The following is a 27472-nucleotide window of genomic DNA, read 5'->3' as shown; positions in this document are numbered from 1 at the left end:
AATTCATTTCAATTTTACGCAACGCATCCTTCAGCACAATTTGACCGATCTCCTCTTTCTCTCCTCTATATGTATATGGTTTGATGTTACCATATCTCGTTGTGAAACAGCGTGATGTGAATAATGAATTAACTGGACGAAGAAAAGGCATCATCCCAGTGGGCGCCTAACAAAAAGTCCATTATTTCATCATAGTTGGCGTCACGCGACCCCTTCGATCTGACATCGAGATCGAAAGTAAATCAAGGATGCATATAAAAGTGCTTAAGCACTTTCAAGTCAGTTTTACGTAAAGATGAATCGAAAGGAATCGCGAGCTTCTCAGAAGCCGAATGTATCAACTCCTCACTTTTTGTAAAATTTTCACTTATTCCATTCTTTTTTTATTCACACACGTATATCCTATTTAACTTTAAAAATAATAATATATGAATAATATAGGATAAAATTAATATGAGATTTTTCAATTCTAAGAATTAATTAAAAACGCAATATAAAAATTTTCTAATGTTTTTTTGTCAGGAATATACTACAAAAAATTTTTAAAACTTTTTTGAGATAATCAGAGTTTCTACTATAAGTTTATACTAGTAATAGTATCTGATGTATGATATCTTTTGTAATGTTTACGAAATTTGTACTCGAGATTGTTCTCGAACTTCTTCTTCCAAGGAATGTCAATATGTCGTGGTAATTACGGAGGCCCGAATAATGTATAATGAAGGACGTGAATAGCGTGAAAAAAACAATGCTAGATAATGTCAATATCAAGTCGACTATGGCTCAAGATTAATCTTCTAATTCGTGCCAAATTAGGATACCATCTACCAGTATGAAATTATGTGATATAACTTATCTTGATATTGTGGGATTGTGGAACGGAAGCTCTAAAATTGTTCATTTCTGTATTTCTAAGCTTTTACATTGTCAAATTTGTACATATTTCCGCATTTTTTATACTCCTACATTCTACATTTCTACATTTTACATTCCTATATTTGCATGCTTCAAAAGAGAAAGAAAAGACAAACAATACAAGATCAACAGCAATCTTAATAAAGTAACAACAATTTCAACCAAATGTATTAACATCTTATTGACCGTTCCCAATGAAAAATCAATTGTTTCATACATAGTCACTTGTAATATTTAATTAATGCAAATGTAAATTATTTTCTATTCCTCTCTTTCAGGGAGTGTTCAAATCACAACATTATATAATCCTTTTCATGTAAAGCTTCATTCTGCACTTTCACTATTTAAAGTTATTAAAGTTTAGAAAGATTATACGAAATTATAGAAGTAATCTTACCTAACAAGAGAACGTGATCATTACTAACTACATACTTATATTACGAAATTCATCATTGGCTAACCACAATAGAAGCAAACAGCGCCAAATTTGAATTAGGTCCTATCAATATCCTATCTAGACCCTAGACTATAGAAAGTTGATAATATATATTTGCCTCTCCAAGTGTGTCATCACAGTAATTGGTATCCTAACAAAAATGTCGCAATTTCCTATCGTAAATGAGTATTTACAATAAATCAAGATAGATCTCAAGGTTAAAAATGAAAAATAATTTCTTTATTAATCCATTCTCAAGTTACACTTTTTATGTCCCTCAGATTGAATAACTATTATATGCTCTTGAATAATTATATATTCCTAATAAAAAATTAATAACTTCGGATTAATAAAGTATTTTAAAAATTGTTATTGAAAAAAATATCAAAACAATTATTTAATTCTATATATGTCACTGTCTTCGTTGACGCTCTCGTTTGAATTTACTAACAGGCCTAGTATTGGTACTCTTTTCCATCTTTTCTAAAGCTTCATTTGTAACTTCTAACATGTTCTTCTCTTTGATATCTTTCACTACCTAAAAATTATAAAAATATTTCCATCATTTCATATTACTATTATAAAGCAGATTTGTATATTAAAAGATTGTATATATTTTTTATGAATTACAGTTTCATAAGCTGAAGGTTTAACAGTGTCCTCGTCTTCTTCACTCTCGTCTTCTGTGCTATATTCTGGTGGAGCAGACTGCTCAGGAGGCAAATCATTTGCTGATCTTTTTAAGATAGATTTAGGTTTAGAAAGTAATCTATAAATATCTGCAGGTGTTTCTATCGAATCTCCATTCGATTTCGTAACCGATTTATTTTTAGAGTGAGTGAATTCTATCCGAAGAATATCTTCTTCAAAATCTTTCTCCTTTTCTTTCATCAAATTTTCTTTTTCTTTTCTTGAAAGATCTTCTGGTTCTGCGAATGAAACCAATTTCTTAACTTTACAAGTTTCGACTTTATGTTGATATATATCAGAATCAGGAACTTGTTTGTTATCTTCCTTAGAATCATCTTCTTTTTCTTCTTCTTCACTATTAGAGGAACTTTCAGATTCATAATAACATTGTCCTTCTTCCAATTCTTCTGCTCCAAAAAGTTCATATGCTTTATCTCCTAATCTATTAATGAGAATAACATTAAAGAAAATTCGAAATTTCAGGAATTAGAGAAATTACAGTGTTTATAAATGTACCTATTTAATTCATCTGCTAATTCTTCTTCAATTTCAAGCTGATCAAGCCTATTAAATAAATCATCTTCTGTCTCTATCTTTTTCCTGTCTTCCTGTCTAAGTTTGGCTAATTTCTGATGATACTCTCTTTCCCTTTCTCTGTGTTTTTCTGTAAGAAGAATTAAAGAATATTTAGATACATTTATAAATCTATTCATAAAGAAGAGATGAGAATAATTACTCTTCCATTCTGTAATTTGATCTTCATTCCAATGTTCCACAATTTCTCCACCAGCATAATCTTCAAAAAGATTGTTTTCTATCATCATCATCCTAGTTTCATACAAATCTCTTTCCTTGTTTAAGTTCTTTAGCATTTCCTCAGCTTCTAGAAGAAAATTTTACAACTATCGTTCATTAAATTCTAATTATTAATAGATTATTGCTATTTCACAATATATTGAACATACTTTGTATTCTTCTTTCACAAAGTGCAGCTGCACCTGCAGCACTATACTTTGCGAAGTATCCATCACCCAAGCAGGCAAGTATTTCATTTGTGTGAATCAATTTGCCTTTCATTAGTGCTCGTTTTCCAATTGGCACCATACAGTTTACATATAAATCCTTCTGGAAAGTTTGCAACGTTTCTGCAACTTTCTGATGACCCTTCTTGTAAGTTGTCCATATTTTGCACTGTTCCTCGTTTTGTTGGATTCCCTTAAAAAATATTACACATTTTTTAAATACATATTAATTTGCATTTTACAGAATTATATTGTAAAATATTTTATCAAGATAATTAATTTTAGATTTTTGATAGAACAAGTTAAATAAAGAGTTAATTGTTTTATGAATTCTTTTGTTTCTTCATTTTTATTTAAGAATCTACCTTTACAAGAGCTTCATCCAAAAGTAAACGTCGAACTTTCTGCGTATCGTCCTCAAAATTCATCGTTAAATTAAAAAGGTTAAATAACAATATTTCTCAAAGACGAGGAAATATGATTAAAAATCTCTACTGACAGTAAACAAAAGATAATGTTATTCATTTTTGTATTATCAACTCTGATATTACATATACGAAAACATAATGACAAGTATATTAATATTAGTACTAATATTTTGCAATAATTTTGAATCCATAGACTACATAAAATATTCTGTCCAGTTATCTAAATCATTTAACATAATCACATTTCAATGTCAGTTTATATTGCCATAATTTTTATCGAAAATACTCTTTTAAATTGTTTAATTCTTCAAACATAACCTAGAAAATCCTATTCAAATCTGAAAAATCTTTGCAACACTGTGGAAGATGTTACCGTATAAGCGATAGTATAAAAGTTATTACACTATATAATATTAATTTTTATAATAATCTAAGTGTATGACATAACTTAAATTTATCTTAATTTTATTATTTTTTTAAAGGAAAGTAAGAAAAATTATTATTTTATTTAACAGAAATATAAATATATTCAAATATAGTAAAATACAGGAAATACAGAGGACGCTAAGATCACAGTACGATACTTATTCACTAGAGACACGTGGTAATGTCTCTTATTGGTTCATGATCTTCTTCCTTGTTTCCTTTTTCCGTTGAAGAGGAATAATCGCAAGATGGTCAGTGAATTGTTGAAAATCTCTTTTTGTTTAAAACATCCTTCATAATTGTTATTTAGTTATTTGATTATAGTATTTTCCATTGCGATTCTTGCAAAGATATCGTAACATTTTTGTTAACGGAATCGCGTTTGATGACAAGCGTGCGCATAACCTCTCAATCCTTTAACAAGATATTTAACATTTTATTTTTAAATAAAAATTTTTCGCTTGATCGCTCGTTTTTATGTATGTTAGTTATGTTTCGAACATGTTAATTAATTAAATTGAATGTTGCTTCGTTTCAATTGACAATCAATATTAGGGAGGTATTATAAATTTATGTTTTCATTAGCAGCAGCATCAAAAGAAACATGTGTCGAATGCTGAAATTATCGAAATGTGTAAAAGTGCAATTTAAAGAGCAGTGTTGTGTTGTCGTTTCAGGGTAAGGTTAAGTGTACTGATCTGAGGACAAAAGACAAAAATGAGTTGCTCAAGCAGCTGGAAGAGCTCAAAACTGAGTTGACAAATCTTCGTGTGGCAAAAGTTACTGGTGGTGCTGCATCGAAACTTTCGAAAATGTATGTATATATTTTATACAAAACCTTTATTACTTTACCTCAAAATTTAATTTTAGTTAAAAATTTAATTACTATGAAGTCAACGTAGTAATTTAATATAGCTTCTATATTCGACAGATATATATAATTCAACTCAATTTTACAGAAAATAAAAGTTTTTATTCATATCTTCAATTAATATATTTAAAAGTAGTATTCAGTGTTTTAAACGATTATTTGAAAAATTATTTGAATGAGATAATATTTTTATTTTTGTTTTGTCTGTATTTCAGCCGAGTGGTGAGGAAGGCAATAGCTAGGGTATACATTATTATGCATCAGAAACAAAAGGAAAACTTGCGTTTATTGTACAAAAATCACAAGTACAAGCCTTTGGATCTGAGGCCAAAGAAAACTAGAGCTCTTAGGAGAGCTTTGACGCCTTACCAAGCTAACAGAAAGACTTTGAAAGAAATCCGTAAACAATTTGCTTTCCCTCCAAGGAAATATGCTTTAAAGGTGTAAATTGTGAGGTACTACAGGATAAAATAAAGGTTTTTTAAAAATTCAAAACTGTGTTACTTTTCAAGATTTAAGGACAAAAAGGGACAATTTTAAACTTATTGGCAAATGCTTTTTATTTTGTATAGAAAAAGGGTACAAAAGTTAAACTTAGATATATGCAGCTTCTAGTTAATCTAAATCTAATGCAATTCTTGATTGTTTAATATCTAATCGATAAAATTTTAATTCAATTGATTTCAAGGATATAAATTCATTAGAATATAATTGTGAATGAATGAAGAGATTTAATTTAGTTTTTAATTATAATGGATACATAATGACATATAAATTAAAAGTCAAGAAATAGAAAAGTTCCTTGCTATTCTTGGTTGATCAAGAGATCTTAGGTACTGAACATTCAAGAATTCACAGAAGCTATAAAAAGAAGCTTTTAAAGGCGAATGCCAGGGTTTCTGGAAAGCACGAAATTCAAAAGTTCGTCGCTGTCTTCGCAGACAAATGGTTTCCTATGATGGCAGGCTACGTCGTGCCATTTGATTCCGTCATTGTAGAAGTTATTCAGGATCGACAAACAAGACTCGTCGTTACCCTGTAACATAATTCCATGTATTATAAAACTATTAAAAACGCAGAACAAAAGAAAAAATTAAAAAAAAGAAAATACAAAAATAAATTACCTGAGCAGCTTCACGATTATCAGGTTGTGCTTGGCCATATCCACCAGTGTGACTCCAATCTCCAGAGTTACGCTGTGTGGTGGGACCAATCTTAGCTCCAGAACCTGACCAGAACCATCCATTAATATTTTGTGGTTGGAGATCTGGTCTATCACAGCCATTGAAGTTGCATTTACGTCCAGATGTCCAAATATACCTTACATTTCCTACATAAAGATAGAAATGAAGAAAACTTCAAAGTGTAAACATAATGAGAATAACATTCTCTTCTATAATTAACCTCTTGCTAATCGCTGTTTGATAAATTCATTTTCTTGTGGCGTTTCAAGAGAAACTGCATCCATACAGTGTCTGCGACAGATATTACGTGAATCTAGCCAATCTACTTCAAGGCTTCTAGTCGGTTGGTGCTCCCAACTGAAGAAGTATGAATGTGCAACACCTCTAGCGTCCCTATAAGTAGCATGTCGTACCCCTGAAATAATATTTAAATAATCATTCATTATGTTACAGTAAAAATATTAAAATAAGATGTATTATGGTTAATGAACACTTACGGTTAGCACAGCTTCGTGGATCAGGCAGGGCCAGTCGGCGTTGAGCATTCACCACAACGACGACGAGAACCAACATCAACCATATCGCCCTCATATTTGTTGCTCCTGGACAAAAGGGAAAAAAACAATCAGATCTCTATACTTGATATAATAATCCAAATATTTTTCTACTTGAGAAGCGCCTAACATCCAATTAAAGAAAAGATATTATATTCAAGAAGTTCAATATCCGAGGCGACCTCGTTTAATGGAAAAATAACAGATAGCGAATGTTCCAGGAAAACATGGTTTCTAGCGTCGAATGTCTAGCGAGTAAAAGTTTCTTGGGAACGAATCTTTGTCGAGGGTGAAAGGAGACTTTTCAACGGTGAATTATGAGCTACGAAGGAGGAAAGGATCTCTCACGACGACGATGGAGAAAAATGCTGGAGGATTTTGCAACAGGTCTTCATTTTTTTGTGGCGTGCCGCCGACTTTCCTCGAGGCCTTTATTGCCTTGCTGCAACTTTCTAAATCGTCCTCGCGACAAAACAAAACGATTCGCAATTAATAGCCGCACTGGCTATCTGAATATGAAGCAATTATCTCAATAACGTTCTGTAACGTAAGAGATGATGTTTCTTAGAATGTAGATAGTACGAAGAAACATAATTTCACGAAGATCGTGAGATCGGTATCTGTACTGACAACTTGACAAACAACTAGAAGAAGATATGAGAACTTTAAACTCCTTGTGCTTAATACGATAGTTTCTAAGTATGCAGATTGGCGACACTTTGTGGAAACTACTGGGAATTAGGTTGATTTCTGTTTTACACACATAAAATACATTAGCTAGAATTAAATCTAACTTCTACAGAATCAAAGTTAATTTGATAATTGCCATGTTACTTTGGGTGGTTTTGAAAGAATTCAAAAGTCGCGCCACATTCAAATAATGTGATTTAAATTGCACAGGTAATTCAAACGCAATGCCGTTAATCACCTCTATTACAGTCTCCTGTTTTCATTTTGCACATATACATATACATGTAGCCATTTCTGTTTTAATACAGAGGCACTATTGGTTTCTAATGGCAGATCTAATATCACGTTGTAATCGACGGCATTTCCTTTGAATTAATTAATTACTGATATAATATTTACCCTATATAGTAAGCAGAAATATAATCTGTTTAGAAATTTGAGAATGTAGCAGATGTGATCTCTATCTTGCATAATACCGATATTAGCTATTTGGTATTTTGATTAAAACACATGCACAAAAATTAAATAGTTTCTACGTTTTATAATCTTTTTATCAGCAAAAAATCTACTGAAAAGCGACCATTCAGAGAAGATTAACTCCTTAAGATGGAAGTTTATGACTTAATGAGAAGGAAGTTGCTCATTTTCATGTTAAAATATAATTACATTTACTTTTGCAATCAGTGTACTTTCCATTTCATAATTCATATAATTGAAGTAGTTAATGTACCGCCATTGCGTTAAGCAGTTCGTGTTCGATTATCATATTGAATAACAATGATTCTTATTTAGGATTCCACGCCGCTGCGGACTTAATGAAGCTCCGCACTTAATGGCGTGGCTTTCGCTAAAAATTAGTGTCAGCGGTCATTCACCTGGATTGAAGAAATGTTAATGCTATCCCGGAAGAGATAATTCAATTATAAACTAAATAACTAAGAAACTTCGTGTACAAAACGATCCTCGACCGCAGAAGAGGAAATTTTAATGTACAATCTCTCACAAAAGTCTTTCAATTTTTACCATAGAACACATGTATGTATGTATTGTACGTATTACATAATTGACATTACATTTTGAAATTTCATTAGGACTGTAATGAGGCACGATTGCCATGATTGTATTGGCAAAATTGGAAATCAATCTGAAGATGTATGAAATTTCAAGGTACTTATTGGAAAGATATATTTGGTAAAAGATTAGTGTAATCATTTTAAATATAGTAAGTGTTAAAGATGATCCCAAGTATTTAGTCTTATTAATACATATAATAAATAATCGCTTGTTTAAATACTTTTATGAAATATATACTTGCTCTAAGTATTTTGTAGTTTCTATGTACATATTCAGATTTGTTTTAAACCTGTGTTTCATGTAATGCATATAATATATATATTTATAAAAGGTCACCAGTCTTGCAAATTTGCATAATTCTCAGTTAGAGCTAATATTTGATTAATTGAATTACAAGAGTCATTTCAATGATTATTTGACGCAATACGGCATTCCAGTCATCTCCTCATGAATTTCCACAGATTTAATTATCTTGATAAGATTTGAATCCTCCTGTTTTAATACTAAGCAGCAAAATAATTATATGTGAAAGTTACGAACTGCACTAATTAGAGTTTTGAGATGAAGAAACGAGTTGTGACCGATGTATGAATCATTTTATCGATTGCGGCTTACGATTAAACGACCCTACGCTTTCGTTGAGGATTCTCCGGAAGCAAGGTGTTAAACGGGCTCGACATACCGGATGAGACTTTCGACAGAATGTTTTTTTATCTATTGCGCAAAAATTTTATTGTTATCCTGTCACGAAGAGATTAAGAAATTTTACGAATTAATTCTACGAATCTACTAATTATGAGGATGTTCATGGAAATCCATATCTTTATGAACACAATAAAAAAAATGAAACCTTAGCAGAGATTTGTTTTACCTATTAGAATATTTATTTTACTTTGGGTATTTCATGTGTGCATTCTGTGCCTAGAAATGAAATCTAAGCAGAGATTTATTTCAGAGTACCATACACATATTTGATATTTGATATTACATTAAATATTATGTGCATTTTTCACTTTTCAATTCCTGCCGCACTGATCTATCTAATCACAAACAGATGTGGCAAAAAATACATACCATTAATAAAGAATGTTTTTAATCAACTTCTACATTTCAAATAATATAATATATAGTCGGATCTAGTTTGTACTTAGTACATAAATACCAATGCCAATATTTTTTGCGACTTCTATATTTAACAATACAAGATAATATTTTTAAAAACTTCATTGAGATTTTTATAGTTATATTTTTCGCACTATTGTCTAATATTTTTATGTATTTTATGGGTTGGGTGTAAGTTAATCCCTAGTTAAAGGGTGAGAAGTACGTTGGCAATAGAGGAAGAGAAAGAGGGAGAGATCGTGGCTTTATTTTGTATCCGCGTATGTGCTCATGGAACCGTTATCTGGCCGGCTTTATATCGTCCGGTTTACGTGGTCGTCTGTGTGCTCTACGTCTTTCTTAACGGCTCCTCGTCTGTCTGTAAGCCCGCTGCATATGCGTATTCGGGACGAGTACAACGATACAAAAACGAGACAGGAGCGTGCCAATGCGTTCGACGGAGTAATAAAGAAAGAGGATGAAGAAAATCGGTGCCGCTTCAATTTCGACTTTCGCCCGATCCAGATCGATCGAGGATCGTTACTTCATCCGTGTTCTATTTCTTTGTGACATGTTTCGTTTGTGCATGAATTTTTGGTGGTATATGTATACTGTATGTCGAACGAAATTATGGATTCATCGATGGGTGCCCATATATTCAACGTCAACATATGCAGAGGTATTCTCACTTGTGTGTTAAAACCATGCTTATGCAAATGCGTTCTTGATGACATGTGGGTCACCGGTGACACCTGTTCCATTTACATCTTTATTTTTTTTCTTAATGTAATTTACAATGATTTAAATTTGTTCGTGCATTAATTGTAAATTCCCAATTATTTCAAATTACATTAAAATTATTATATTAAGAAAGAAATAAAGCTGTATCTGGAACATTCATTTTTTAATGTAATTTAGAATGATTTACAATGAACAGTTAATGCATCAAACAATTTTTAAGTAGTCTTATAATATTTTTTCAACTTTCTGATAGACTAATTGCCATTTTTTAATTATTTTCAATTACATTAAAGAATGGAAATGGTAAAAATTTAAATATTCATTTCTAATGTAATTTAACAATATTCTTCTATTATTAATATAAGCATTATTATTATGTAAGGCATTTTTAAACATTTGAAAAATAATTTTTGAAAACATTTTTATGTAAGTTATCATTTTTGGATGGTTCAATAAGGAAGTATTAGTCTAGGAAAAAAATTGATCTTTAATTCAGAAACTTTTGCTTAGCGTGTTCAATGAGGAAGAGAATTTCTCTTCGATTCAGTCGGACAAGTGGTTTCGTGATGGAAATCGCGAGCGTAAAAGCTGGTTTGCTTCTTTTTTCTCCTTTTACGGAGGATATCGTAATGAATTCCCGGCCGAAGTAATACTTCACGTGTTCCACAAGTTGCATCGTTGCGTAGACTTGTGGAAATCTTACGCAAGGAAAGTATATACCTTCGCAAAGATAAACCCCATTGCCTCTCACGAATCAGAGAGAAAGTGAGTGATCTTCAAAACAAACGTGTTTACCTAAAATCTCAGATGAGGCAAGCAACGAGAGCGAAAGATAATGCAGAAATTTTTCTTCTTAGAGAATAAAAAATGAACAGTAAAATTCTTTGTTAATAATTTCTACGTTTGAATTCAAAGAACAAAGAAGATATAATTAGTATTTATTAGCTAAATTTCTTGTTCTTAAACTATGCATACATATATGGAAAGCGTGAGAATTAATGAGCCGAATCTCATACATAGTGTGAATTTGGTTAAAAGGTTCGAGAACAATATTATGAGGCACGTATGGAGAACTGTGAAATAGCTAATTGAGCATAAATCATTAAGTAAAGGTGATTGAGAGTGCGTCGTTAATTAAGAAGGTATCAATTATGTACGCTTTTGTTTGCTAAAATGGAGGCTTTAATTTGATATCGAAACAAAGAACTGAATCGCAAATTGGGCTTTGCTAATTTCACTACGTAATATCATACAAAAATTTTCCACGACAATTTTGGTAAACAATATCTTATTTTAGCTAACCTAACATATTTCGAGGTTCGAACAATGGCGCATCAAATTTGTTCAAATTTCTCTCCCCAAAATTTTATATTATGACAAAAAATAATTTTTATTTTTTTTTATTAAATAATCATTCATTATGTCATTACTTAGTGATAAAACTTATATTTTTATTATCATAACATTGGAAATCTTTTAAACGAAAAATTTAAATTTTGAAGCGTCATTATTAGAATCTCGAAAATTCTAAATTCTAAACAATCACATACTAAATGATTATTTAGTAATTAGTTAAAATGAATTTATCAAACTGTAATTTTACTACAATTATTTTATTGTATTTCTACTATGCTACTTATTTGCTATATTGCATAAATTCTACAATACTATTTTCAATTTATATACGTACAAAATTTTAGAATTTTATTGACTTTATTTTACAATTCAATAACATTTTAAATACATGGGACGATACATTCACCAAGATTTTTATTAAAAGGTGAAAGCAATGAGAATTGATGATAGTTGAACTCGCAATGAACCATCACGTACCATTACTGCGGGCATAATACGCGCGATGAAACGCGCGAAAATCAGTTAGAAGATAGGACCATCGAAGAGAAAGCTCGAAGAGTCATAGCGCGGGTCAAGCAACGCGACCGTTCGATTCATGAAGTCGCTTTCGATTTCTCCAGGTGCACTTACCTAAAGGGAATCTTCCTCTGGACACTTTGTTGACCTTTGTTCACCCTTGACGATCTTCTACCCAAAAAGTCAATGACAGAAGTAAATTGTTAATAAAGATACTAAGATACGAAAGAGTATAACTAGAACTTCTTTCGTGTATATAGATTGGTATTAGTTTGGTTTCGCTTAGGCCAATGGGGGACGTACTTAAGCTCGTCTACGACTTGTCGATCGCGACGAGAAAGAAGAATGAACTGCGATGTACGAGCAGGCAACCGGTATATAGCCGGCCCACATTCCCTTCTGGCTCGAGTAACCCAGATTCTTCCCACTCGAGTGTGTCTGGGGAGCATCTCCGGGGGCCTGAAAGGGGCCCTGGATAATTCCCATCTTGTCCCGGCACCTCTCACCGGTCGCTTCCCTCTTGCCCGTTACTCGCGTGAGCTTCCTCGAACTCTTTCGGAGCTAGAATTCGTTTTTCTCGCGTTGCAATCCGTAGCTGGTAATTGGATTCTCCTTAAGGAATTGTCCTTCCGCTGTTTAGCTTTGCTCAGACTCGTTAGGTTTCATTGATGAACGTATCTATTGCTATTTGGATTACTTCTAGTATTATTATGATTTTTTAATGAAGAAAGAATGGTGAACCAAGGATGTTTGCAATTTATAGGAATTCTTATCACATTTGATACTTTATCATCTTTTACTTTATCTTTATACTTGAATTGTTTCCAATTCTAAGAGTTGATTTTTGAATAGAGGAAGAATATTTTCAAATATATTTACAATGAGCAGGATATTTGGATTATTTTTAGTATTAGAATATATTGGGAATTTGTTTTTAAATGAAAAAAGTATATTTACTATTGAATTTATAGGAATTTTTATAACATTTGGACTATTTTGATTATTTTTAGTAATAGAAGATAATGGGAATCAATTGTTGAATGAAGTGGAAGGAATTCTTATACAAAGTATATTTACTACAGAATTTACAACAATTTGAATCATTTTTAGTATTGTTATTATAATATCGTATTACCAATGGAAATTGGTTGTTGAATAAAAAACGTTTTTATATCAAGTATATGTACAATTGAACTTATAGTAATTGATTTCTATTCAAGATTTGAAATACGTGTATAAAATGTCACATTTAGAGTAACTACAGAACCGTGCTATACATATATTTATAGCATCATTAACTTTGTACAATTAAATATAAAATTGTATTTATATTCACTAAAATTCTCAGTAAATGTGTTCTTTTAATACATTCTCTTGCACTAAAGTAAAGGTTGTGTTTGTGTCTTCCTCATTATATATACTAATATTGTATGAAGATAACCCACTATAGATGAGCAGTATTGAACCTAATGAAACCCATGCACCACAAAAAAGCTAGGCTTTCACTCTTCTTCTTGAATACATTTCTCCACCAATTCTCTCAAGTTAGGATTTTCCATGGCAGCTGCAATTCTTTCCTTATCGTTTATTTGTTTATTTACTGAAATGTAAAACATTTAATATACATTAAGATTAAGAAGGTAATTGTTATATATGGAATGATTGATTGTACTCACTTTCTTGTTCTGTAGAGTGTGTACCTTTCCTAATGTATATATCTAGTTTAAAAAGGGCTACTAAATGACGTTCTAGTTTCACTCTAATGCATAAGCCAATCAATGTTGCCAAAGAACAATGGGGCACTGTTGGATTGAATTCAATACGAATTACAGAAACTCCTTTGGGAGTTTGCCTCAAAATCTCAACACAGTCTTCATAAACAACGTCCAATTGCTCCAACGTTTGTGGTTTCTCTGGATCCTTGATTGTCCTTAACAAATCTGTGATTTTAAGTTCCATAAGTTTTGATAAAATAAATGGATTCCTAGTGAATCCTTTTGCATTAAAATATATTACCCATCTTCTGATTAATTAAAAAAACAACAAATAACTTTATAAGTGAAATTTATACAACTGTAAGTACGAAATATGTAATGTCAATGATGCTTAATTTTTAGCAAAATTTTTAGTCATTAAATAGGTGTATTGTTACTAACTTGTTTACAACTATTGGTTAAACAAGGGTTTCTATAGAAACTGTTATTAATAAGCAATATAATAAGTTGATTCAACGAGAATTCTAATCGGTTCATTTATATTCGATTTATAATATGAACTTGCCATAAACGGACTCCTTTAGCTCAGTGTCAGACTGCGAGATCAAACTTTGGTTTTTCGCATCCAGACATCCTTCAACAGCCTCCATTTCGTCGCTCGTCGGCACACCATCTCTTATCTTTCCCCCCAGTGAAATTTTTCGTAAAAATGACAACATTCTTGCCCCTTTCCCCCCTTGTCACTTGTAATAGTCAACGATACATCATTAGAATTTATTTATGTTATGACTGGTTATTACAGTGGACCTAACCTCTGGTCAACAACTTGTAGAACGCATAATAAGTGCGTCATCGTGGCGCGGAAGTTCAATGATAAACAACCTTCCGTTCCAAATTTGTTATACCGAATTATATTCCAATTCAAAAAGAAAAAATTATAATTAATGCGAGTATTATTGAATAATACGAAGATTATGAAGGTTAGATGCAATATGCGAACGGATGATTTTGGAAAGGTAAATGAATTGAAAGTGTAAAGTTTTTAAATGTGTGTAACATTAGATTATTGCAAATTTATTAATGTAGAACTTGTTAGACCTCGTACAGACCCGTATGTTTTATTTTATTTAGATATTACATAAATTTTAACATATTGTTCGTATTTTCGTAGAATATAAATATGGTAGGCATAATTATAATATATGATCGAAATTTTATAATATATAATCATGTTACATTAATTGTAATCTGATCTTATCCAAGGACAATCTCAGATTATAATAATTTAACTTTATTAATCCAAGCTGTCATACTTAATTTATAATCTTATGTCGATTTGTACGCTATCTGTTGATATTCAGTATAACTAAAACAGCCCTGCAAGTTATTTCTTAAATCTGATTTTGTCTCAAAAAGCAAAAATAATCACCCTATTGTTTTAGTGTAATTTACTTGTCAGATTTACTGATTATAATTACTTACTTGTTCAATCGTAGTATTATTAGAATGCGAATATTTATAAATTATTGGAAAAGACAAAATGTACAGAATGCACATATTATGCAAACATACATAAAATATTCAAAATGCAATACTTCTAGGAATATTTAATATATAAAATAATTTTATGTGTATCCGTGTTCCAGTAAAAACATAAATTTGATAAATCAGCAGTTTATAGATCGTTAACAAATTATCGTATAATACGAGAACATAATCCCGAATTCTATGTCGATGTTTTTTAGCCGCGTGTTAATTTATTTATTTTCACTTCCTAGTATCAGTACTATAAATACATATCATTTGTTTATTTAATAATTTTTACGAACTTATTGTTGTACGTTCTAACTGAACAAACAAGTTCTATGTAACTTCGGGTGAAAAAGAAATTTCCCTTCCTCATTATCATACTATACGCGTGCCTCATTCGTCATTGTCATAAATAATGCAAAAAGACACTATACTATACGTATCCAGATGCCAAGATCCTTCTATATCCCATAAAAGATTATGAGGATTTAAAATAAGATGGAAGAACTTTCACAATAAAAAATTTAATTCATCATACATAGGCTGCGGATATTTATGCAAATTTATATTTTTATGAAGAACTTAAGCAGAAATTTGTTTTATAAATAATCTAAGCATAAATAACAGTGTAACTAATTAAAAAATAATTATTAGGCGGAAAAAGTTAATTCGTAAATTGTACTAAGGATTTTAGCTCCACTTAGCTTTTTAAGTAAAACGTTATACTTTTTATCTTATAGGATGTAAGCCATTTTTGATAGTCTAATCATGAATTACTCTATCCGAGGTTACTTGTATCCAAGATACGAATTATTTCTTAATGTCAAATTTCAACGCTCTACAACCTTGAGCGACCTTCATGAGATAACACAGTTTGACTCTTATGAATAAACAGCGAATTTTTATGCAATTTCATATTTTTGAGAATGCGATTATAAAAGCAGAAACTTGTTTTATCTACTAAATATTATAAAAAGCGCTTTTTATATTATGTTAATTTTCAAATAAACTTTCAACTTTGTTCATCTGTTCAAATTAATTTTTAACTTTCAATATCATCATGTTTATGTACGAATTGGGGGTTAGAAAATTAACAAAAACGGACTTAGCATGTTTATCTTTAAACATTAGACGGATGTTCATGCAGTACGAATGCATAAGCATCTACACTCTCCCTATTATCTCAACTCGCTTTATGATCTCCCTCTAATATATGTCCTTTCACCTATAGTGAATCTCATCTGCTGAATGGAAGTGAAGAGCGGGATGGCGCATAACGACGAAAGTTCATAGTACAAAGATCGCGACCCCCCTGCATTGGCAAATAACATAACCTATGTTCTGATTTGCGCCAAAGGGAAAGAGTTTGCGTTCATCTCGGGCGTTGCATCTTGCGCACGCTCCGTTCCGCAGCGAGAGCACGCAGAGAGGAACGTGTTGGAGTATCACCACCGGCGAGGAACACTGGCGAATTCGTGGAAGTTAACGGCGGTCGCGTCTGGGCCCTCCGTAAAACTGATAAACGCATTCATTCCGGCTGACCGAATGAGGTTTTAAGGTGAGAGAACGGTGCAACGCATGTCGGGCGAGGAATGCGTAAGGAAAGCTTTCTAGAGAGCCCCGAGATCCTCCTGTTTAATCCACTATCCGCGATAAAGCATGAAACTTAAAAGCTAGACTCGTGATATCCGTCTCGAAGGCGGTGGTCCAACGTGAGTTGACTGGTTTGGAACATTAGAACCAAAGCATACTTGTGTTAGGAGGCTAGTAACCGTTCCACCGAGTGTGTTGGCCTGGTGGTTCCGACCAAGACACTGTTGGCTGTTCCAACTTCTAACTAGGTAAGAATTGTTTGGAATTTTTATTTTGGACAAAGAACCCTATATGTATAGTGAAGTTTTACTCTTTAAGTTATTGCGTTTTTTTTAATTTATTATCTCTATTATTCTTTGTTATTCTTGTGGTTAATTACGAAATATTTTATCAGATGTGATAGAGTACATTTTGTATGATCCTCTTCCTATGAGGAGTATAATGAATCTGGTTGCTTTGAGTGGCTGATATCTATCACGCTCGAACGCCAAGTAACTGTAATCAAAGATATTTCGGAGAAAGTAGAAGCGTTTACACGATAGAAGACATGTAAAATAGCGTTAATTAATACGACGATTTTGCTTGCGTGAAAGTACGCCACACGACTGTAGGATCAGGTGGAAAAGACTCATCGTGATTTACTGTTAATTAATCGATTATTTCTCTCATATTTCTTTTTCTTCTTTGCTCGTGTAAATGCATATTGAGAGTTAAATTTAGTAACTTGGTTTTTTATTTGAGTAGAACTGAGACAATTGAACATAAACAGAAAATATTTTAACCGTGTCGTCATATCAGTTCTTGCTTTCGTTGAGTGACGACCTATTTACTTTGCTTTCTATTTGTCCTTGCAATAAGGGGCCGTAGTTCCTTGAAAATGACGTAATGCGCCAATTTTCAGTTCACTTATAAGGAAAACAAACTTTAAATCTTGATTTAAAGAAAAACTATTGAGTTAATATTAATATGATTAACCATCTAGATCTAGATTGTATTTCTGTAAATAGGGAATATGGCTCGGAAAGGATTAATCGAAAAAGGTTTAAGCTTATCGATTACCGTTACGGCGAAAATAAAGATTTTACTCAAGGTCAGTCGATTGGTATCCATAAGTAATAGCAATAGTCTTCCATTGCAAAATTTCTATCGAGTTTCACGAATCAGAGTAATTCATTTAACATTTTTTAGATTATTTCATTTATTACTTTTATTTAAACAAAATTTATTAGTTAATAAAATAGAAAAATTTCATGTATCTAGATATAGCTAGAGTTAATTAATACAGAGGTAGAAACTCGATAAAGAAGTCAGAAAATAGAAACATTGCTTTTTGCATTGAGGGAGACATATTGACCACTTCGATCGATAAAAATAGTATTTTTATCTCTAGTCCTAGTGCCACCCACTTAGCGACGTAAACAAGGAAAGATACTGACGTGCTTTCCATTAAGTGCAATCGTGCAGGAGATAACGAGAATGATAAGGAATATCTTTTTGCTATGTCATTCACTCTTTCTCGTTAGTGAAGAAATTGAAAGTCGTATATATCTTAAATGACTGGATTATATAGCAATTATCTTCAACTAAAATTAAAATCACACTCCTAATATTTTTACAATATTTATTTTACCTAGTATGAAAATTTCAATTAGACAGAATTTTTTCTTTTAAAATAACATTAATTGAATTGCAAAATTTAAATATTCTGCGTATAAATTATTTATGATTTGTAATAATATTGAATATTCAAATGTTAAGCTATTTATATAGATAAAGATTTGTTACATTGTATACTATTAGCTTGATCTTTTAATTATATGTAATTTATTGGCAATTTGAATCATTCGATAATAGAATTATCCATTGAGAATGCAAATATCCGACGTTCCGTTGATTTCTTTGATACGGTAGAACGTCAGATGTCGCGTCGATTACATTCTTCACTAAATAATCCCCTAACACGCCACCAAAAACGATAGGAAAATTTGTTCGATAATTGATAATATTACTTATGAAGAAAGTATTGTTTTATTTAATTTATTAATGAAATGTGCATTATGTCAATGTAAGATGGGAGCGAAATATTTTTCATTGTTCAATTCGCACGTCCCTGATTCCAATATAACAATTTCATTTCATCTAACGCGCGTGTGCAGTAATTTCACCGAGATTTGGCGTAGTTCGATCTGAAAATTCGATTAACAGGTGTTCACTTAATTAAAAGGCTCCCGTAAGTTGCATAACGTTTCCCTATTTACGACCTTGACGACCTACTGTAACTATGTATATATGTACACAAAAAGCTAGTAACACACCATCATATAATCCCAAGTTATGTTAGAAAAAATACTGATTACGTAACGCCATTGTTATACCCAAATATATATATATATATACATATGTATATGTGTGCAGATATATTCACACCTATTTCAAATTTGTTAGAAGTTCTTCCATTATTTATATACAGTGAGTTCTAAAAATGTCCACGCCCTTTTGAGTGTAACTTTTAATTCCATGATAAGGTTCGTTAAAATATTTTTGTTACAGTTAATCAGTATCGCTTAACAAAATTTATTTCGCTAAAAGACCTAACCAATGTAATATATATCTTATTAAAAGTCAGTCATTCACTCATAGAATGAATGTAGCAATTGTGTTAATCGTTCGTAATGAAGAATAGACGGTGTGAATACTTTTACGATCCATTGTAGAGTTGGCAGAATTAATATATATATGTAATGAGTTTATAAATTGAAGCGTTAAGGGTTGTATGCATCAACGTGAAGGCCCTGTGAACCTTAAGCCTTAGATTATAAGTCTCTCGTTAAAACTCTATTGTTTATAATTTTCCATTAAAATTTTTTACTAGCTTGTTTGTAAATTAAGTAGCTTGTCTCTTGCCACTATTTGTTCAATTATAATTGTAGTGGTAAGAATTAATCTTCCATGTTAAATATTAGTATGTGATTCTAAAAAATATTTATACATTAACATATACAAATCTTAACCTTGAAATATTTAAGACTAAATTATGAAAAAGTATAAGGATAATATATTGAGGACATTAGGTAAGGGTTAAAACGCAACAATTGAATCAGTAAAATATATTAGAAATCAATACCTAAATCTCAAATAATATCAACAATAATGTTAACTTTAGTTGCTGATCTTCTTGTTTTAATTACGTTAATTTTGTAAGAATAATACAGTATATATATTACTTCTGAAGATTTAGCAAAATTACAGAAAAACTAAATTTAATACATAATACAGTATAAAGAATTACAATATAAATGGTTATAATAGAAAATTATTACAATATTAGCGATAGCATTACAATAATTGTACAACAATAGCTGTGACATATAAAGTTCAGTAGATAAACGTTAATTAAGTCTTCCAGCAACTTTACAGCTCCACCCGTTTCACGTTTGCTTCTAGTATCCCGCGCATGCGCGGATTCTCCCTCCTACGATCACTGAGCGAATTAGCGGAAACAATCCGGCAACTGATAGAACTGTGTGCGAGGTAGAGAGAGAGGACCAACCGGTGACATGATGCCACAAGCACGTTGGTGGAACGCTGTTATCGCGAGCAGTCGGCCTAGGACGTGGGAGCAACTGACTACCTCCGCGGGGCTAGGGACGTCAGGAGGTAGAATATTCACACGTCTGACGGCTGTTGAGTCGGTAGTCCACCGGCCGGCTTCTGACAGAACATTGCGTCGCAGCATGGCGACCGGTCCACCCGGTAGTAAGGTTCTCACCGAGGACAATGTCTTCATCAATCTCCGGAAAATGGAATATGCGGTGCGCGGTCCTCTCCTTATACGTGCCCTCGAGATTGAGAAAGAACTGCAGAAGGTAAGGTATAGAAGTGCGACGAGAGGTAGCTGACCACTATCGGTAGCCAGTTCCCATCGCTTAACCCTGCAATGCTTCATTAAAGTCTTTTGTTACCTCAACAGGCTACTGATTTTAGATCCCTGATTACAGGTATCGTAAAATAATTCTACATGAAACGGTTCTTTAATCTTTTGGAACATTTCAACTTTGTAACCTTACAGTTTTTTATGACCTCAGCTGGACGTTGGTTGTGGACATTGTATTACAAAATAGTTGCATTGTCTGTAGCTTTTTTTTTTGGGCACTTCAATTTTATAACGTTAAACTATTAGGGTCTTTCATCACCAAACAGGATACTAATTTTAGTTACTCATAGTGTTGAAAATTATCAACTGTAAATGAAAAGATACTTCCACTTTTATTCAACATTTAAATTCCATAACTAAAGTATTAGGTCTTTCATTACTCTAACAGGATACAGATTTTAGTCACTGTATTAGAAAAGAAAAAGGTTCTTTAACTTTTTTGAATATTTGAATTTTATAACCTTTAATTATACATACTTGAAAGTATTTTAGTGAAATTTTGCAGAATCTTTTTACATGTTTAAATTGTATGAAAATCACACCAAATCTAAACAATCCCAATATGATATGTTCCAAAACTATTAGTGTGCCATTCCAGAGTTACTTCGCGTTACGTGCTGTTGTATACTAGTAGACAGAATAGTATTTGTGATTTGGTGGGTTCTTTTATTTTTCTGCGCATGGATATGGCGTGATTAAATAAGGAAAACATAGATAATTTTGAGAATAGAATATGTACTGAGGTAGTGATAGATATTTCTTGATGGTTATATATGGAGGTTATGTTTCGATTTTTAAACATTATGAGATATATATAGTATATATGCATATTCGTAACATATGGTGTATATCATTTGGAAGTTTTCCGTTTCTTTTTTCTTAGGTTGATAACGATAAAAGAACGTTAGATAATATCAGATAACATATGAAAGAAAATAAATTGTGATTAAACGCAATTTAAAGAAGTTAACTCAGTATATTTTGACATGGCTTTTTAGGAAATATACTGCTGTCTTTTTAAATATAAATTTAGTGGTACATAAACTTTTTAATATTTTTCATTAAATACAATGCTTTTATCCATTTAAAAAATTTACTAAAACTAGGGAACTAGATCAAAATATACGTAGAAATTTTGTTTTTAAATAATGGAAATTAAATAAAAATGTATAAGTTTGATTGATTCTGAATGATGTTGAAACCACCTGTCGCTGTGGATTAATTCAAAGTAAAAGCAACTAAAAATAGTGTTTCAATTGGCGTCAATTAGCATAAACTGTATAAACATATCCTGAAATGACAAGTATTGTTACTTGCACGACAAAATTCTTCAATAACTTCGAAATAAAATTCCATGAATTCGAATTATTTCTAACATTATAACATTACATATTTACATATTGTAGCTTTGCTTTGATAACGGCTTAACTCAAAAAATGTAAGCATCAAAGGAGTGGCATTTTAAAATTTTACAAAGGTATCTTCGCGAGTCATTTCAACAACATTGTAAAGCTGATTTAACACAAGATATGCCATTATTCGTAAAAGTACTGCAATCTCCTACTTGTAGCATCACAAAACAATCGAAGATGAATCAGTGTTGTAATACTGAACCCATCTTGATAGTGGCATAAGTAATAATTGTGCTCTCTAACGCAAAACTGATGGAATTATAAATATAACGTTTTACATGATAAGAATAAAAATAGGACGGAAACCTCCTATTCGATAAAACCAAATTTGGAATTTTTTTTATTGCGCCGCTATCAAAGAAAACCAATCGATATATACTACATTTATAACACAGGAAAAACGAAGATAATTTACATTATGAACCAACAATTAAAGCTATGAGTGTAGGAATGGCGTATACTATAAACATACTTATAAAACATAACGTATACTTTATTCAATATTTATAGCAAAATAATAAATATAGAAATATTGTATGCATTTATTGTACACAATTGTATTATATACAATTATTAAATATTATATTTACGATTCCCAAATTTCAAGTCGCTTAAGAACTGTGAATTTTTCAATTTATTGTGATAAATCGTCACTGAAAACAGTTTCGTTGATGCATCCAATAGGACAGATGTTACGGACAAGTGGCTGTATCCAAAACGAGCTTAGTAACAGGAGCCGTTTAAGTAGCCTGTTGTTTGACCATGCAATTTGATACCATAAACTGTGAAAAAAGATATAAACATATTGTGCGCATGTAACAGCCTTCGTCTGGCTACCATAGCTTGTGTTACGTGTGTTCTGTTACATGTTACCTTATATGGAAGCTCACAATATTATTCCAACTTTCTAGTACATTCTTATTATGCACAAAATTTCGTATATTGTATAACAATAGACATGAAAATTTATATATTAACATTTCAATAAAAGAATCAAAATTTTGAATGTTTTATGAATCTTAAACGTTCAAATGTTTTTAATATTCAAGTTCAAGTGATTATGAATGACTAATGACTAATATTTATGAATGGTCTAAGCATTATGTCGTATATGTATGCTTTGTTTATGAATAATGTATATATCTCTATGGAAAAACATAATTTTTCACGATATTGAATTCGTTTTGAAAAATGCGATACGTGACTTTTGTGATAAATAGTTCGCAATGCTACCTTGGATTTGTGGAATTACTGTGAGTCACGAAGAGGGAGTAGTGCCAACGAAAGTGTTTAATGTACGTCATAGTTTAGATTATAGTTGTAAGTGAAACGATTGCCCAATTTCCTCAATGCTATTATCGGACCATAAAAACCTTAACAAAAAACTCCAAAAAAAAAAATAACGAAATTACGAAATTTTTATTTTTGAGGGAAAATTTTACTATTTGAAAATTTACGAGTAAAATTTATAAAAAGAAGTGGATCATAAATTGAATTAAATACTGATTACACTGCAATTGAGCTTTATCAGAATTAGAATTTCACTTGTCTTAGATTCAGTACCATCTTTTATACTTGATTGTATACACATACACATGTGGTTATTGTTCTGTATGTGTGTTATGAATCACGCTGTATTGCGTAATTGTTTGCTTATTCGATTGAGCTGAATTACTTTAAAGCTAAGCAATATGTGGGTAAGGCAAAAATATTAAAAAAAATATATCCTTCACATGAAGTGAAAGAATGGTTTATTTATGATCTAATAAAAGCTGGAAGTATCCCGGAAAATCCGATATTCGAGCTCATGATAAGTATTCACCTTGCTAGATCGACAGACTAAATATAATTTATAATAAAAACAATGAGATATGTATTGTAAACTTACTCCAATTTTACAAGCGTTATAGTTGTTATCACTTATATATCGTAAACTCTATAAATAGAAAAGAGAGGCACCATATTTAAAAAAATATGATTTTAGTAAAATCCCAAATAAAAGAATTATAGTGATTTAAAGATATTAATATTATAAAAAGATGGAAATGTGATGCTCACATTGTGTAACACAAATATGTTATTAGTTAATGTCTAATATAATATTAAAAAAAAAACAGAATTCTATAATATAATTTAAAAGTATTTAATGTAAATATGTTACATTATTTACATAAGCACTATTTTAATTATATCCAAATTTATACACAAATATTAGTAAATAATAAAATACACTATATTAGTAAATATAAAAATATAGTAAAATTAAATATATCAATACGCTATTTTTTTCAGGGAGCTAAAAAACCGTTCAAGGAGGTGATAAAAGCGAACGTGGGGGATGCACACGCCATGGGACAACAGCCCATCACCTTCTTGAGACAAGTACTGACCTTGACGGTGTCGCCGAGCCTTCTCGATGATCCTGGCTATCCCGAGGATGTGAAGGAACGAGCCAAGACCATATTGTGCCAGTGTAAAGGAGGCAGCGTTGGCTCGTATTCTGAATCGGCAGGAATCGAGATCATCCGGAAACATGTTGCTCAATACATTCAAGATCGTGATGGAATTCCCTCTGATTACCATAACATCATCCTCTCGAACGGCGCCTCGGACGGAATCAAAGTGTGCAGATTATTTCTCTTGTATTATATCGTTAAGCACTATAGAAGCGATACAACAAGGTCGTAAATTAAAACGTTAAGCAATAACAATGATTTTATTATCTTGTAATATTATGGTATTTCAAAATTATGAGTCAGATTAGCAAGCTTTAACGATGATAACAAACATTTAGACAAGCTAATTTTGAACATTTGTAAATGAGTAGTATATCACATATTTTTAAAACCTTATTGCTGAACAAAAAAGCAGAATTGAATGAAGAAGTTGCATTCCGTTTAATGATCTTATAGTTCTGAAACATCAATATTATTCCAAATGATTAAAGATCACATATTCTAATTCAATACAATATCTACACTTCATAAGAACAAGTTTTGAAGAAGCATTCAGAATTCATTAACAAATATTCAAACTAAAAGTCCTGATTATTCTGTGATTTTCAGCTTGATATATGAATAATCCATGTTATTGTTGCATTTATGTTACAGTCTTTCTTGAAACTGTTCAATGAGAAACTAGATGGCAAACCATCTGGAGTGATGATCCCAATCCCACAGTACCCTTTATACTCTGCCACTTTGGCTGAATTTGGCTTGTCTCAAATTGGTTACTATCTGAACGAGGAGAACAAGTGGGGATTGGATATTTCTGAATTAGATAGAGCATTAAACGAGTCAAGGAGGACGTGTAATCCTCGTGTGCTAGTCGTAATAAATCCTGGTAATCCAACTGGGCAAGTTCTTACTCGAACTAATATCGAGGACGTCATCAGATTTGCGTATAAAAACCGTTTATTCCTATTGGCTGATGAAGTTTATCAGGATAATGTTTATGATAAGGACAGTGCTTTTCACTCGTTCAAGAAGGTAATGATGGAGATGGGAGAACCTTACTGTAAAATGGAGCTGGCTTCCTTCATGTCTGTGTCCAAAGGTATATTCTAATTTGAGATCAAGTTTATGTTCTATTTCAATAGCTAGTTATAAGTATTTATTACTTTCCAAATGGAATGTTTAATATATTTAACAAGTGTAGTACTTCAAATTTAAATAAAAATTAAATTGGGAAGTAGTATCTAAGACTCCTAAGAGTTGATCTTATTAAACTATCGAATATTATTTGGGAGTTCTTATGTTATAGGAGTAGATACTAATTCTTTTATGTATGTTACAGGTTATATGGGAGAATGTGGAATCCGCGGCGGGTACGGGGAAATTATCAACATGGATCCCAAAGTAATGGCAATACTGTTAAAGTCGATCTCAGCAATGTTGTGTCCTACTGTTCTTGGTCAGGTAGTAATGGATGTTGTGGTGAATCCTCCAAAACCAAACGAGCCATCCTACAAATTGTTTCAAAAGGAAAAGGAGGAAACCTTACGCTCTTTAGCAGAAAGATCTCAATTAGTGGTTGATACATTGAATAGCATTCCAGGTTTTAAGGTACTTTCTAAAAATTTATTATAAGAGATGTATATGTGTCAGACATCATTTATTAGCACTCAATCATTAATTAGATTCCAATCTTTTACAGGTTAATCCAGCTATGGGTGCAATGTATGTATTCCCACGAATCGATTTACCACAAAGAGCCATAAAAGCAGCAGAAAAGGAAGGTCAACAGCCTGATGTCTTTTATGCCTTCAAACTCTTGGAGTCCACCGGAATATGCGTGATACCAGGTTCCGGTTTTGGACAGCGACCTGGAACATATCACTTCAGGACGACAATCTTGCCGCAGAAGGAGAAAATAAATACAATGCTCGAGAATCTGAGACAGTTCCATATTAGGTTCCTCGAAGAGTACAAATAATGATGCTATGGGATTTTTATGCATTTTATTTCATCCTGGAAGTGTCAGGGTTATAATATAGAGACCAGTATTACATTTCCATGAAATTTTCACGAATTTATTCGAAAGAATGGTCAAATGTACATTACTTTGCATTCTGAAGTGAGAAAATATTATAAAGGGTATTTTTGAAATTATATTAGATCCGCTATCGATCTGGCACAAAAGGGATTATATGTATGATTTTATGTAAATGTAATATCATATGGATGGATTTCACAATTCATCGAATACTTGTAAATATAGTGTGAATTTATCATTACGTTTAAGAGATTGTATGATATACCAATCGATGGGTTTCTTTTATCAGAATCATTGGAACGTATGGTGGGTGTTTGTACGTGTACATCATAATAATTCGCAGATAACAAACAAACGTGGTTTTTTTTAATATTCATGACGATATTATCAGGTTATATTGCAATTTATATTTGAATAAATTATGATTATCGATTTGTCTGAAGAAATAAACTATATATATGAATATAAAATATATATATGAATGCGAAGATGATTCTCGCGTCTCTACCATGTACAAATCACGTGCATTCAATGAAATTCACCCACCAGAAAAGACTTATGTGTTCACATTTGTACAAGATCCTCGATGTTAATAAAAAATCACATGCACTTCAATTAAAACGTGAAAAACATTTAATAACCATGATCACTACATTCAACGTATAACTGCAATCTATTATGAATTGATAGCAACACGCTTTTGGACACCATTAGTACAATAAACATGTAAGCAAAACACTGGAGTTGTCTAATTCGTGCGTAATAAGTAAAAATGACTTCAAGGACCGCA

The 27472-nt window shown here is 31.7% G+C and overlaps 5 protein-coding genes across 10 annotated transcripts; 2 read left to right on the top strand and 3 right to left on the bottom strand.

Moving 5' to 3' along the window:
* Nucleotides 1-1221: 1221 nt before the first annotated feature.
* uri (unconventional prefoldin RPB5 interactor) lies at nucleotides 1222-3935 on the bottom strand. Of its 3 annotated transcripts, XM_069130090.1 has the most exons (7): nucleotides 3429-3935; nucleotides 3007-3256; nucleotides 2778-2924; nucleotides 2558-2705; nucleotides 1982-2483; nucleotides 1761-1889; nucleotides 1222-1672 (listed from the first exon to the last, which is right to left on the bottom strand). In XM_069130090.1, exons 1-6 carry the CDS (start codon nucleotides 3489-3491, stop codon nucleotides 1764-1766), a joined length of 1236 nt encoding a protein of 411 aa, XP_068986191.1. In that variant the 5' UTR covers nucleotides 3492-3935; the 3' UTR covers nucleotides 1222-1672; nucleotides 1761-1763. The 3 variants fall into 3 exon arrangements, with proteins under 3 accessions (XP_068986191.1, XP_068986190.1, XP_068986192.1); XM_069130089.1 differs by having other exon boundaries at nucleotides 1222-1889; XM_069130091.1 differs by having other exon boundaries at nucleotides 1222-1889; nucleotides 2778-2921.
* A 106-nt stretch (nucleotides 3936-4041) lies between these two features.
* RpL35 (ribosomal protein L35) lies at nucleotides 4042-5283 on the top strand. Its single transcript, XM_069130099.1, has 3 exons — nucleotides 4042-4168; nucleotides 4595-4731; nucleotides 5004-5283. Exons 1-3 carry the CDS (start codon nucleotides 4166-4168, stop codon nucleotides 5233-5235), a joined length of 372 nt encoding a protein of 123 aa, XP_068986200.1. The 5' UTR covers nucleotides 4042-4165; the 3' UTR covers nucleotides 5236-5283.
* Nucleotides 5284-5338: 55 nt separating this feature from the next.
* CTL5 (C-type lectin 5) lies at nucleotides 5339-12936 on the bottom strand. Of its 2 annotated transcripts, XM_069130096.1 has the most exons (5): nucleotides 12119-12936; nucleotides 6470-6574; nucleotides 6193-6387; nucleotides 5913-6118; nucleotides 5339-5824 (listed from the first exon to the last, which is right to left on the bottom strand). In XM_069130096.1, the coding sequence occupies exons 2-5, from the start codon at nucleotides 6561-6563 to the stop codon at nucleotides 5666-5668; spliced, it is 654 nt and encodes a 217-aa protein (XP_068986197.1). In that variant the 5' UTR covers nucleotides 6564-6574; nucleotides 12119-12936; the 3' UTR covers nucleotides 5339-5665. The 2 variants fall into 2 exon arrangements, with proteins under 2 accessions (XP_068986197.1, XP_068986198.1); XM_069130097.1 differs by lacking the exon at nucleotides 12119-12936 and having other exon boundaries at nucleotides 6470-6595.
* Nucleotides 12937-13059: 123 nt separating this feature from the next.
* On the bottom strand, nucleotides 13060-14583 carry galla-1 (cytosolic iron-sulfur assembly component galla-1). The gene is made up of 3 exons (XM_069130098.1): nucleotides 14285-14583; nucleotides 13681-13944; nucleotides 13060-13604 (listed from the first exon to the last, which is right to left on the bottom strand). The coding sequence occupies exons 1-3, from the start codon at nucleotides 14436-14438 to the stop codon at nucleotides 13507-13509; spliced, it is 516 nt and encodes a 171-aa protein (XP_068986199.1). The 5' UTR covers nucleotides 14439-14583; the 3' UTR covers nucleotides 13060-13506.
* Nucleotides 14584-16597: 2014 nt separating this feature from the next.
* On the top strand, nucleotides 16598-26930 carry LOC138188369 (alanine aminotransferase 1). Of its 3 annotated transcripts, none has more exons than XM_069130088.1 (6): nucleotides 16598-16807; nucleotides 20287-20708; nucleotides 24481-24810; nucleotides 25299-25743; nucleotides 25984-26252; nucleotides 26344-26930. In XM_069130088.1, the coding sequence occupies exons 2-6, from the start codon at nucleotides 20400-20402 to the stop codon at nucleotides 26620-26622; spliced, it is 1632 nt and encodes a 543-aa protein (XP_068986189.1). In that variant the 5' UTR covers nucleotides 16598-16807; nucleotides 20287-20399; the 3' UTR covers nucleotides 26623-26930. The 3 variants fall into 3 exon arrangements, with proteins under 3 accessions (XP_068986189.1, XP_068986187.1, XP_068986188.1); XM_069130086.1 differs by having other exon boundaries at nucleotides 16599-17090; XM_069130087.1 differs by lacking the exon at nucleotides 16598-16807 and adding an exon at nucleotides 18951-19072.
* Nucleotides 26931-27472: the final 542 nt, after the last annotated feature.

Source organism: Bombus flavifrons, chromosome 16 (genome assembly GCF_040668555.2).
Source record: "Bombus flavifrons isolate JBK064 chromosome 16, iyBomFlav1_principal, whole genome shotgun sequence".
Lineage (NCBI taxonomy): Eukaryota > Metazoa > Arthropoda > Insecta > Hymenoptera > Apidae > Bombus > Bombus flavifrons.
Note: the sequence above shows the minus strand (reverse complement) of the source record. Positions and strands in the feature narration are given on the sequence as shown.

Bases quoted from the DNA above. Each gene is read 5' to 3' on its own strand.
- RpL35 (XM_069130099.1), top strand. The intron at 4,732-5,003 runs GTATGTATATAT...TCTGTATTTCAG, and splicing joins GCATCGAAACTTTCGAAAAT to CCGAGTGGTGAGGAAGGCAA.
- uri (XM_069130089.1), bottom strand. From the start codon at position 3,491: ATGAATTTTGAGGACGATACGCAGAAAGTTCGACGTTTACTTTTGGAT. The intron at 2,925-3,006 runs GTATGTTCAATA...ATTTTCTTCTAG, and splicing joins TTGTGAAAGAAGAATACAAA to AAGCTGAGGAAATGCTAAAG. The intron at 1,890-1,981 runs GTAATTCATAAA...TATAATTTTTAG, and splicing joins AACCTTCAGCTTATGAAACT to GTAGTGAAAGATATCAAAGA.
- galla-1 (XM_069130098.1), bottom strand. From the start codon at position 14,438: ATGTTGTCATTTTTACGAAAAATTTCACTGGGGGGAAAGATAAGAGAT. The intron at 13,945-14,284 runs GCAAGTTCATAT...TTAAAATCACAG, and splicing joins GCTAAAGGAGTCCGTTTATG to ATTTGTTAAGGACAATCAAG. The intron at 13,605-13,680 runs GTGAGTACAATC...TTTACATTTCAG, and splicing joins ACACTCTACAGAACAAGAAA to TAAATAAACAAATAAACGAT.
- LOC138188369 (XM_069130088.1), top strand. From the start codon at position 20,400: ATGATGCCACAAGCACGTTGGTGGAACGCTGTTATCGCGAGCAGTCGG. The intron at 20,709-24,480 runs GTAAGGTATAGA...TATTTTTTTCAG, and splicing joins TTGAGAAAGAACTGCAGAAG to GGAGCTAAAAAACCGTTCAA. The intron at 25,744-25,983 runs GTATATTCTAAT...TGTATGTTACAG, and splicing joins CTTCATGTCTGTGTCCAAAG to GTTATATGGGAGAATGTGGA.
- CTL5 (XM_069130096.1), bottom strand. From the start codon at position 6,563: ATGAGGGCGATATGGTTGATGTTGGTTCTCGTCGTCGTTGTGGTGAAT. The intron at 6,388-6,469 runs GTAAGTGTTCAT...ATATTATTTCAG, and splicing joins TCCACGAAGCTGTGCTAACC to GGGTACGACATGCTACTTAT. The intron at 5,825-5,912 runs GTAATTTATTTT...ATTATGTTACAG, and splicing joins ATAATCGTGAAGCTGCTCAG to GGTAACGACGAGTCTTGTTT.